General features: G+C 33.0%; 2 protein-coding genes across 2 annotated transcripts in view; both read left to right on the top strand.

The window, feature by feature from the left end:
• Positions 1 to 12,703, top strand: part of LOC126736922 (semaphorin-2A) — a 713,174-nt gene that overhangs the window by 127,143 nt on the left and 573,328 nt on the right. The gene's annotated exons all lie outside the window — the stretch shown is intronic.
• Positions 11,388 to 12,681, top strand: LOC126736924 (transmembrane ascorbate-dependent reductase CYB561-like). The gene is made up of 5 exons (XM_050441568.1): positions 11,388 to 11,545; positions 11,601 to 11,791; positions 12,014 to 12,219; positions 12,274 to 12,425; positions 12,482 to 12,681. Exons 2-5 carry the CDS (start codon positions 11,608 to 11,610, stop codon positions 12,615 to 12,617), a joined length of 678 nt encoding a protein of 225 aa, XP_050297525.1. The 5' UTR covers positions 11,388 to 11,545; positions 11,601 to 11,607; the 3' UTR covers positions 12,618 to 12,681.

The following is a 12,703-nucleotide window of genomic DNA, read 5'->3' as shown; positions in this document are numbered from 1 at the left end:
GAGAGCAATTTGAAAGACTGGCTTATATCCTATAATATTGCTTATTAACACTTTTTTATAGACTCAACCGTGTTTGAGATATTGTGACTTAAGTGGCGTGGCAGTTGGGTAACTGACTTGCCTAGTCCAATTTTGCTCATTATCTCAGTTACTGTTGGGTTTATGAAAAAGTGTCTAGAGAGCAATTTGAAAGAATGGATTATATCCTATAATATTGCTTATTAACACTTTTTTTATAGACTAAACGGTTTTCGAGATATTGTGACTTAAATGGGTTGGCAGTTGGGAAACTGACTTGCTGAGTCCAATTTTGCTCATTATCTCAGTAACTGTTGGGTTTATAAAAAAGTGTCTAGAGAGTAGTTTGAAAGACCGGCTTATATCCTACAATATTGCTTTTTAGCATTTTTTTATAGGCTCAACCGTTTTTGAAATATTGTGACTTAAGTGGCGTGGCAGTTAAGTAGCTGACTTGCCTAGTCCAATTTTGCTCAATATCTCAGTTACTGTTGGGTTTAAGAAAAAGTGTCTAGAGAGCAATTTGAAAGAATGGATTATGTCCAATAATATTGTTTATTAGCACTTTTTTTATAGACTGAACGGTTTTCGAGATATTGCGACTTAAGTGGGTTGGCAGTTGGGCAACTGACTTGCTGAGTACAATTTTGCTCAATATCTCAGTTATTGTTGGGTTTATGAAAAAGTGTCTAGAGAGCAATTTGAAAGATTGGCTCTTTTCCTATATTATTGCTTATTTGTACTTTATTTATATATCAAACGGTTTTCGAGATATTTTGACCTAAGTGGCTTGGCATTTGGGTAAGTGACTTGCCGAGTCCAATTTTGTCCAATATCTCAGTAACTGTTTGGTTTATAAAAAAGTATCTGGAGAGCAATTTCAAAGAATGGCTCATATCCTACAAAATTGCTTATTAGCACTTTCTTATAGGCCCAACCGTTTTCGAAATATTCGGTGTTGGCTAGTGCAATGTCATACAGACACATGCTATGAAAGGCGTGGGTTTATAGTTGTAAAAAAACATAATTTTCTCTTGACTTGAAATTCAAGGAACATTTAAGTGTTCTCCTCTACTAGAGTGTCTGGTTTCTTTTAAGTTACTCTATAATGACTGCCTGGAATAAAGAAATCAATAACTCAGCTGCCTGAAATACAATTTAATTATAGCACCATTATAGGGTAGTTTAAGAGAAACCAAATGCTAGAGTAGAGGCGAATATTCAAAGCTGAAATTTAAATTTCAAATAACAAAAAATCTAATTTTTGTCATATTTTCCCGGACTATAGAGTCACGCCTTTCATTTGATTGGGTACCGCCCTATAATACTCTCTGTCTCATGGTATATCACTCAGTTATAAACGTTAAGAAGTCGAACGATAGTCCGGGTGTGCATTTAATACATTTTGAAGAAAATTCAACTGGTTGCCAAGACCAATTTTGCCCAATATCTCAGTTGCTGTTGGGTTTATAAGAAAATGTCCGAAGAGTATTTTGAAAGAATGGCTTATGCGCTATAATATTGCTTATTAGGACTTTTTTTATAGGCTCAACCGTTTCTGAGATATTTTGACTTAAATGACGTGGCAGTTGGGCGCCTGACCTGCCGAGTCCGATTTTTCCCAATATCTCATTAACAGTTGGGTTTATGAAGAAGTATGTAGAGAGCATTTTTAAAGAACTGATCAAGTTCTATAATATTGCTTATGAGTACTTTTTTTGTAGATCCAACGGTTTTCGAGATATTTTGATTTAAGTGGCTTGGCAGTTGGGTAACTGACTTGCCTGGTCCCAATTTGCCCAATATCTCAGTAACTGTCGGGTTTATGAAGAAGTGTCTAGAAAACAATTTGAAAGAATGACTTATGAGCTATAATATTAATTCTTATCTGTTTCTAATAGACCCAACTGCATTCGAGATATTTTGATTAAAGTGGCTTGGCAGTTCGGTAACTGACTTGCCTGGTCCCATTTTGCCCAATATCTCAGTAACTGTTGGGTTTATGAAGAAGTGTCTAGAAAACAATTTGAAAGAATGACTTATGGGCTATAATATTAATTGTTATCTTTTTCTAATAGACCCAACGGCGTTCAAGATATTTTGACTTAAGTGTCTTTGCAGTTGGGTAACTACCTTGCCTGGTCCCAATTTGCCCAATATCTCAGCAACTGTTGAGTTTAGGAAAAAGTGTGAAGAGAACAATTTTAAAGAACGGCTTATGGGTTATAATATTGCTTTATAGTACTTTTTTGTAAGTTCAACGGTTATCGAGATATTTTGACTTCAGTGCCTTGATAGTTGGGTAAGTGACTTGCCGAGTCCAACTATGCCCAATATCTCAGTTGCGGTTGGGTTTATGAAAAAATTTCTAAAGAGCAATTTAAAAGAATGGCTTATGGTCTTTAATATTAGTTGTTATCTTTTTCTTATAGACCCAACGGCGTTCGAGATATGTTGACTTAAGTGTCTTTGCAGTTGGGTAACTGACTTGCCTAGTCTAATTTTGCCCAATATCTCAGCAACTGTTGGGTTTGGGAAAAAGTGTTAAGAGAACAATTTAAAAGAATGACTTATGGGCTATAATATTGCTTTACAGAACTTTTTTATACGCTCAACGGTTATCGAGATATTTTGACTTCAGTGCCTTGACAGTTAAGTGACTTGCCGAGTCCAACTTTGCCCAATATCTCAGTTGCAGTTGGGTTTATAAACAAATATCTAGAAAGTAATTTAAAAGAATGGCTCATACTCTACAAAATTGCTTATAACATTTTTTTCATAAACCCAACGAGTTTCGAGATATGTTGATTTAAGTTGCTGCTGTGGCAATTATTGGATTCCGAGGCAAAAACCACTCAAAACTTAAAGTTCCATTAATAAAGTTGCTTCCCAAAAAAAAAACGTCCCTCATTAATATTCCAGACTGCGTCCGCCCTTATCACTTAAAAGAAACCGCTTCCGAACAATTTTTAAAACGTCCCCGGGAACGTTTAAACCGGACGGGGGTAGGTAATTACAGTTTCGTCAAGTCGGGCCCGTTCCTAATTAGTAAATTGAGAAAAATGTAACCCATTTCGGGGGCGAACGAAACTTTTAAGGCGGACCCAAAGGAAATCCGTGTAATTTCCCCTGTAATTTCCTTGCCCGACACCGGTTTCCATCCATCCCCGTGCGTAAAAAAAAAATAATACAGCAATAAAACTAAATTTGTACGCGAAACGCGAGCTAACTAAGCAATTATGTACCGGAGAACCCCTGTTTCATATTTATATGTCTTCATAAAGAAAATAAAGATGGGAATTATACGGGATATGCGGAGGGCTAGGCGGGAGAGGGGGTGGATGCTTGTTCTTGTTAAAAAAAAACCAGAGGGTGAGTTTCAATTAGAAATTCAAATTGCCCGTCAGGAACATTCTTGGCTTTTATATTCACTGTTGGAATTTTAAGCTGCGTTAGTGCTTTATCTTAATAGATTTCAGTTTGTTTTCATGTTGGGGGGAGTTAATTTTATATTGGGACAATTAATTTAGTAATTTTATGTAGCACTTATTGCTCTATTATGTTAAAAAAAGTCCCCGAATTGACTTAAAATAAAAATCAAGTAAATCGGACCATTAGAACTTGAGTTATAGGCCAGGGAACCGAAAACTTTGTTTTTCAAGTTTTGAACGCCACCTACAAAAACTTAAGTAAAAAAATTAATATTAGAGGGATTTTAATAAAATTTTGTGTAGGTGTTGGAAATAGTTCAAGAAATAATACAAAAGAAAAATCAAGTTAATTGGACCAATAGAACTAAAGTTATAGACCAGGCAACCCAAAACTTTTTTTCAAGTTTTGAATGCTTACTAAAAGTGAAATAAAAATTTATTTTTACAGAAATTTTATCGAAATATCAGATATATGTTAAAAAAAGTCCCCGAATTGATTTAAAATAAAAATCAAGTAAATCAGACCATTAGAACTTGAGTTATAGGCTAGGGAACCGAAAACTTTGTTTTTTGAGTTTTGAACGCCGCCTACAAAAACTTAAGTAAAAAAATTATTATTGGAGGGACTTTAATAAAATTTCGTGTAAGTGTTGGAAATAGTTCAAGAAATAATTCAAAAAAAAATCTACTAAATTGAACTAATAGAACTAAAGTTATAGGCCAGGGAACCCGAACCTTTTTGCACATTCTCTATAAATATTAATCTCGTGTAGGCATGATTCTATAGTCCAGGCACTTAATGATAAAAAACTAGATTTTTCTTATTTAAAAATGAATTTCTATGTATTTTTCCCTACTCAAACATCTAGTAGTTCCTTTTAAATTAGGCCAAAATTATCGTCAAGGCCAAATTACAATCAATTAAGCTGTATTCCAGGCAGTTATTATAGAGCAACTTAAAAAAAAGAAACCAGTTACTCGTATAGTAGAGGAGAAAACTTAAATCTTCTTTGAAACACTTGCAAAAATTTAAATTTCATATCAAAAAAAAATTATATTATTGCCCAACTATAAACTCACGCCTTTCATAGCATGTGGCAACGGTCTAGATGCCTTCGCATTATTCAAGTCACTTAAGTCACAATATCTTGAAAACCGTTGAGGCTATAAAAAAGTGCTAATAACCAATTTTGTAGAATATGAGCCATTCTTTCAGATTGCTCCTTAAACATTGTTTCATAAATCCATTATTTACTGAGATATTGGGCAAAATTGGACTCGGCAAGTCTGGCGCCCAACTGCCAAGCCAATTAAGTTAAAATATCTCGAAAACGGTTGGAAGTATAGAAAATGTGCTAATAACCAATATTATAGAACATGAGCTATTCTTTCAAATTGCTTCTTAGACACTTTTTTAAAAACCCAACAGTTACTGAGATATTGGGCAAAATATGACTCGGCCAGTCAGGCACCGAACTGCCAAGCCACTTAAATCAAGATATCTCAAAAACTTAACGATCTATAAAAAAAGTGCTGAGACCAATATTGTAAAACATAATTCATTCTTTCAAATTGCTTCTTAGGCATTTTTTCAGAAACTCAACATTTACTGAGATATTGAGCGAAATTGGACTCGGCAAGTCAGGCGCCCAACTGCCAAGCTAATTAAGTTAAAATATCTCGAAAACGGTTGGGTCTATAGAAAAAGTGCTAATAACCAATATTATAGAACATGAGCTATTCTTTCAAATAGCTGCTTAGACACTTTTTCAAAAACCCAACAGTTACTGAGTTATTGGGCAAAATATGACTCGGCCAGTCAGGCACCGAACTGCCAAGCCACTTAAATCAAGATATCTCAAAAACCAATCGATCTATGAAAATAGTGCTAAGACCAATATTGTAAAACATAAGCCGTTCTTTCAAATTGCTTTTTAGGCATTTTTTCAGAAACCCAACATTTACTGAGATATTGGGCGAAATTGGACTCGGCAGGTCAGGTGCCCAACTGCCAAGCCAATTAAGTTAAAATATCTCGAAAACGGTTGGGTCTATAGAAAAAGTACAAATAACCAATATTGTCGAACATCAGCTATTCTTTCAAATTGTCCCTTAGACACTTTTTCAAAAACCCAACATTTACTGAGTTATTGGGCAAAATTGGACTCGGCAAGTCAGGCGCCCAACTGCCAAGCCACTTAAGTCAGAATATCTCGAAAACCAATTGATTTATGAAAAAAGTGTTAAGACCAATATTGTAAAACATAAGCCATTCTTTCAAAGTGCTTCTTAGGCATTTTTTCAGAAACTCAACATTTACTGAGATATTGGGCGAAATTGGACTCGGCAGGTCAGGCGCCCAACTGCCAAGCCAATTAAGTTAAAATATCTCGAAAACGGTTGGTTGTATAGAAAAAGAGCTAATAACCAATATTATAGAACTAATGCTACTCTTTCAAATTGCTCCTTAGATACTTTTTCAAAAACCCAACAGTTACTGAGATATTGGGCAAAATATGACTCGGCAAGTCAGGCACCGAACTGTCAAGCCACTAAATCAAGGAGTCAAAAACTAAACGATCTATGAAAAAAGTGCTAAGACCAATATTGTAAAACATAATCCATTCTTTCAAATTGCTTCTTAGGCGTTTTTTCAGAAACTCAACATTTCCTGAGATATTGGGCGAAATTGGACTCGGCAAGTCAGGCGCCCAACTGCCAAGCCAATTAAGTTAAAATATCTCGAAAACGGTTGGAAGTATAGAAAATGTGCTAATAACGAATATTATAGAACATGAGCTATTCTTTCAAATTGCTCCTTAGACATTTTTTCAAAAACCCAACAGTTACTGAGTTATTGGGCAAAATATGACTCGGCAAGTCAGGCACCGAACTGTCAAGCCACTTAAATCAAGATATCTCAAAAACTAAACGATCTATGAAAAAAGTGCTAAGACCAATATTGTAAAACATAATCCATTCTTTCAAATTGCTTCTTAGGCGTTTTTTCAGAAACTCAACATTTACTGAGATATTGGGCGAAATTGGACTCGGCAGGTCAGGCGCCCAACTGCCAAGCCAATTAATTTAAAATATCTCGAAAACGGTTGGCTGTGTAGAAAAAGTGCTAATAACCAATAACATAGCACATGAGCTATTCTTTCAAATTGCTTCTTAGACACTTTTTCAAAAACCCAACAGTTACTGAGTTATTGGGCAAAATATGACTCGGCAAGTCAGGCACCGAACTGCCAAGCCACTTAAATCAATATATCTCAAAAACCAATCGATCTATGAAAAAAGTGCTAAAACCAATATTGTAAAACATAATCCATTCTTTCAAATTGCTTCTTAGGTATTTTTTCAGAAACGCAACATTTACTGAGATATTGGGCGAAATTCGACTCGGCAAGTCAGGCGCCCAACTGCCAAGCCAATTAAGTTAAAATATCTCGAAAACGGTTGGGTCTATAGAAAAAGTGCTAATAACCAATATTATAGAACATAAGCTATTCTTTCGAATTGCTTCTTAGACACTTTTTCAAAAACCCAACAGTTACTGAGTTATTGGGCAAAATTTGACTCGGCCAGTCAGGCACCGAACTGCCAAGCCACTTAAATCAAGATATTTCAAAAACCAATCGATCCACGAAAAAAGTGTTAAGACCAATATTGTAAAACATAAGCCGTTCTTTCAAATTGCTTCTTAGGCATTTTTTCAGAAACTCAACATTTACTGAGATATTGGGCGAAATTGGACTCGGCAAGTCAGGCGCCCAACTGCCAAGCTAATTAAGTTAAAATATCTCGAAAACGGTTGGGTCTATAGAAAAAGTGCTAATAACCAATATTATAGAACATGAGCTATTCTTTTAAATAGCTGCTTAGACACTTTTTCAAAAACCCAACAGTTACTGAGTTATTGGGCAAAATATGACTGGGCCAGTCAGGCACCGAACTGCCAAGCACTTAAATCAATATATCTCGAAAACCGTTTGACCTACGAAAAAAGTGCTAATAAGCAAAATTATTTATCATAAGTTATTCTTTCAAATTGCTCTTTACACATTTTCCCCTTAACCCAATAGCAACTGAGATATCGGCCAAAACTCTTAACTTCCAATCAAACTATCTCGAAAACCTTTAAAATATTTTAAACCATTACACGAAAAAGGGCAATAATTTATAAAAAAAAATATACATATAAAGCCCCCGAAGGCCTACCTAACCAAAAAGTGATATAATTCAAAGCCGATTGATATATTCAACATCCCTATCTTAAAATATTCGAAGGGAATTTCGGGAGGCGAATAAGAGATTACGCATAAGGGAGCCGATTGATTTATTTAGGGTTAAAAAGAGGTCGTTCGGAGCACATATGAATCACTCAACCGTAAAAACCGGGAATCGGCCTTTCTATACAAATCTCCGAGGTGCTAAATCGGGAAGGTTAAGGCTAACACAATTTGCTACCGGACCGCCGAGGTTTATATGTTACAAGAAAACGGACTTTTGTATGAAAAACGAGCCGGGAAAACTCTTTCGGAATTAGGCCGGATTATTAGGGGCAAGAGCAAAAAAAAATGAATAAAACATTAAAGTTTCGCGAAACCGTATACGAATCGCTGTACCGGTACATTTAGTTTCGCTTCGGACCAAATAATTCGCCCATTTAGCAGAACAAACAGAAAACAATTTAGCTGAAAAGGCAAAAATTTGGGAAACTACGGGGTTCGGGCTTGTAAAACGGGAAGCGACCGTTTCCCGTCCTCGTCCCTCCCTTCCACCCTCTCACCGGTTTATTTCGAGGGTGTCAGTTCCAGTTTTATAATTTCCGGGTGCATTCCCGGAACGCCGCCAGTTTCGGCTCTTGTTTTTTCGGGGAAAATTTTCTTTTGACTGACGTTTTACGTCTCCTCACCCCGGTAGGTACAGTTACAACTTTGATTTTTGAATAGTAAACCTGGAATTTTTGGGAAACTTTGAGAAAATGGGAATGCGATCCGATTGATACTTATGTATGAAAATCTGTAGAGATAAACTGCATTTATTACGTGACATATATCGCGCTTAATATGTTAAATCGACCAATACTCACGTATGTACGTTCTATCAAAAAAATTAAATGCACCATTGCCCACTTTATCTTTACGAGAACATAGAAGAAACTAAGAAGAAACTACTTTTCCATAGATATAGAGCTGAAGTATTTAAACGGTCTTTTTCATATGATGTCTGCTGATTCTTTACGTATAAAATTACGTCAATTCTAATGAGTTGTGTATCTAACAGTGAAATTTAGATTTTTTTACAAAGAATAATTTTTATAGAATATATATTTTGTTTTTCAATTATTTCAAGTAATATAAATTATGTATTATTTTATATATCGTTATTTTTAAAGTTTATTTGATTTCTTTAAAAAAATTTTTTTTTTTTTGGGTCACAATGTTGAAGACCAGAATCTGCACTGCAGAAATCTAAATTTGTCGGTCTTTATTTGCATATTATATACATTACATTAGTTTTGTATTTCACTTACAAATATTTTATAAATTCTATTTTTGCAAATAAAAAACATTTATTATTAATATTATTATTAAACATTTATTATTAATTAAAATTTTGATTATTTTTTAAATTTCGGAAAATACACGCGTTTAACGAATTTCATTTGGGAATTTATGTATGCATTGTTAAACATGTACGATGCCTAATTTTTGAATTTTGAATGTTTCATGAATTTTCCACAAAAAAAATAATCCCTCAAAAAAAAATGTTTTTTCTCAATATTTTTTTTGGAATTTCAGGCAACATTTGCTTATAAAATTTAATTTAATAAATTTTTAGTTATCGATATTTTGTGAATTTTTCGTTTAAAAACAATGATCCGTCCATAAAAAAAAAAATTTTCTCAACATTTCCTAATTTTTTTGAAATTCCGGGAAACACGTCTCTAATGAATTTTATTTGAGAAATTATGCACGAGTTTTCAAATGTGTGCATTGGCTAATTTTTAAATTGTGGACATTTTGCAGTTTTTCGGTTAAAAAAAAATGATTCCTCCCTAAAAAATTGTTTTTCTCAAAATATTAATTTTTTTTTTAAATTCCGGAAAATGCGTGTCTAATAAATTCAATTTGATACAATTGCCTATGAGTTTTCAAACATGTAGACTGGATAATATTTAAATTATGTACATTTTGTAAATTTTTCATTTAAAAAAAAATTGCTTAACATTTCCATTTTTTTTTTTAAATTCCGGGAAATACGTGTTTAATGAATTTCATTCAAGAATTCGCGTTTGAATTCTTAAAAATGTACGGCGGCTAATTTTTGAAATATAGACGTTTAAGAAATTATTCATTTAAAGAAACATTTACTTAAAAAAAATTTCTTCTCAAAACTGTGAAATTTTGGGCAAAAAAAAATAACCATGATAAATTTTTGAATTAATGACGTTTATTGAATTTTTCACTTCAAAACTTAACCCGTTTCAAAAAAAATTTCTCAAAATTTCTAATATTTTTTTTAATACAGGTCTAATGAATTTCATCTAAGAATTTGGGTATAAATTTTTAGATATGTACGATGACAAATTTTTGAATCATGGACGTATTGTGAATTAAAAAAAAATTCTTTCAAAAAAAAATGTTTTTTTTTTAATTTCCTATTTTTTTTTTTAAATTTGATAAATACGTATTTAATAAAATAAATACAAGAACTTGTATACGAATATTCAAATATGTATGTATAATAGCTAATTTTTGAATTATAGAGATGTTGTGAATTTTTCATTAAAAAAAACTTCCTCAAAAAAATTTTTTTTTCTTAAAATTTCCTAATTTTCTTGAAATTCCGGAAAACACATATCTCATGAATTTTATTTAAGAATATTTGTATGAATTTTTAAATATGTAGGTACAATTGGTAGTTTTGGAATTATGAACGTTTTGTTGATTTTTCACTTAAAAAATAATTGCTTCTAAAAACATTTTTTTTCCTAAAAATTAGTACGTATCTAATGAGTTTTATTCGAAAATTTGTGTATAAATTTTTAAATATGTATGATGGCTAATTTTTGAATTATGGACATTTTATAAATTTTTTAGCTGCAAGAATAATTTCTGCACTTAGAAATATTTTATGAATTGTATTTTTGCAAATAAAAAAACATTTATTATTATTGTTATTATTATTATTAAATTAAAATTCCAATTTTTTTTTAATTTTCAGGAAATACACGTTCTTAACGAACTTCATTTGGGAATTTGTGTATGCATTGTTAAACATGTACGATGCCTAATGTTAAAATTATGAACCTTTTATGTATTTTCCACAAAAAAAATAATCCTTTAGAAAAAAATAGTTTTTCTCAATATTTCTAATTTTTTTTTGGAATTTCAGGCAACATGTGCTTAATAAATTTAACTTAATAAATTTTTAATTATCGATATTTTGTGAATTTTTCGTTAAAAAAAAATTATCCCTCCATAAAAAAAAAAAATTACATTTCTGAATTTTTTTTTAATTCCGAGACACACGTCTTTTATGGATTTTATTTGAGAAATTACGTACGAGTTTTCAAATGTGTGCATTGGCTAATTTTTAAATTGTAGACATATTTGGAGATATTGCAAGCACTCCAGTTTCTTTCCAGAACTTTTGAGCACCTAATTTGCTTAACAGAGCCAGACCTGGGAAAGCTCTTAATTGAATAAACATTCCGGGCATCTAATTATATTGAAGAAACTGCAACTGACATGAATTTGAAGATTTCAGTTGTCGCTGAAACCTCACTGATCCTTCTCAAATAAAATTCAAAAACCATTTTAGCTCAGTCATTCAGCCCGTCCTTACTACGCATCAATTACTATATATGTTATCTGCGGTATTACTCATTTATAATAAGTTATTTTAGGTATTAGTAAAAACTTGATAAATATTCGCGGGTTAAGGTTTCCACTCAGGCATAACAGTAAAACTAAATCTGTCGTGACGACACGTTAATCGTTCAGTTAATAATAGTGATTTTTATCTGATTGTGTGTAGCCCGCACTTCATTAAAGATTAGTAAAGAATTTATTGTACCATAGGTAAGCACTTAATAAGGTAAGAGCGAATTGAAATTCCTTAAGTTTGCTATTTTAGTTGCACGATGTCTTCTTCTTATAACATACTGAATGGAATAACGGGGGTAGTGGGTATAGGGTTATTAGCATCTGTGATCACCTGGATAGTAAAGTACCAATCTGGATTCGGATGGGCTTCCAGTCCCGATTTGGAATTCAATTGGCATCCCTTTCTCATGGTGTTAGGGTTGGTGTTTTTATATTCGCAATGTAAGTAAATATACTGTGATCCATCTGTAGGAATTACAGTATTACAGTTTAAAAATTCCTTATTTTTTATTATATCTTGTTTGACTTAATTGATTCAGAAGGACAACCATACCAAAGAACCGTAAAAACTATAAAAAATAGCTCATATTTTGCCTGAAATACCTACAACCTTTCGCTTACTGTGTCAGTTCATTAAAAATTTTCTTACAAAGTGATTTTTAGCAATTCTGATCTATAGAACCGGACGGTACCACACCTCAAAAAAGATCCTAAAGTACGCCCACGCTTTAATCCATTTAATAGCCTTCCTATGCTCAATCGTGGGACTCGTGGCAGTTTTCGACTCGCATAACAGAAAAGGCACCCCCAACATGTTCTCGTTACACTCATGGATCGGTTTAATAACCGTTATTACGTTCGCCCTGCAAGTAAGTACCATATACGACAAATATTAGGATTACAAAACGAATTTTCCATTCCAGTTTGTCTCTGGATTCGTGGCGTTTTTGTTTCCAGGCCTCTCAGGATTCATCAGGAAATTACTTATGCCTTACCACGTATTTTTTGGCACTATCGCCTTCATTTTTGCTATTATTACCACTGTGGCCGGAATAACAGAGATGGTGCTATGGACGTAAGTTCTTAGTTGATTTCTCGAGTTCTTAAAGAAATGAAAAAATAATTTTTTAGGGATAATTTCGAAACTAAACCTCCGGCAGTGCTTTTGCTCAACTTCATGGGTCTATTGGCAGTTGTATATGGCTCCATGACGGTTTACTTGCTACTCAAGCCGGATTACAAGAGGGTACCGCTACCCGAAGATTAATTTATCGAATGTTGTTAGAATCTGAAGATGTTTTCTAAAGTTATAATAAAAAAATAATAGTGAGTTTGTTTGTGTATTTACATTCT

The sequence above is a fragment of the Anthonomus grandis genome, chromosome 5, assembly GCF_022605725.1.
Source record: "Anthonomus grandis grandis chromosome 5, icAntGran1.3, whole genome shotgun sequence".
NCBI lineage: Eukaryota > Metazoa > Arthropoda > Insecta > Coleoptera > Curculionidae > Anthonomus > Anthonomus grandis.
Note: the sequence above shows the minus strand (reverse complement) of the source record. Positions and strands in the feature narration are given on the sequence as shown.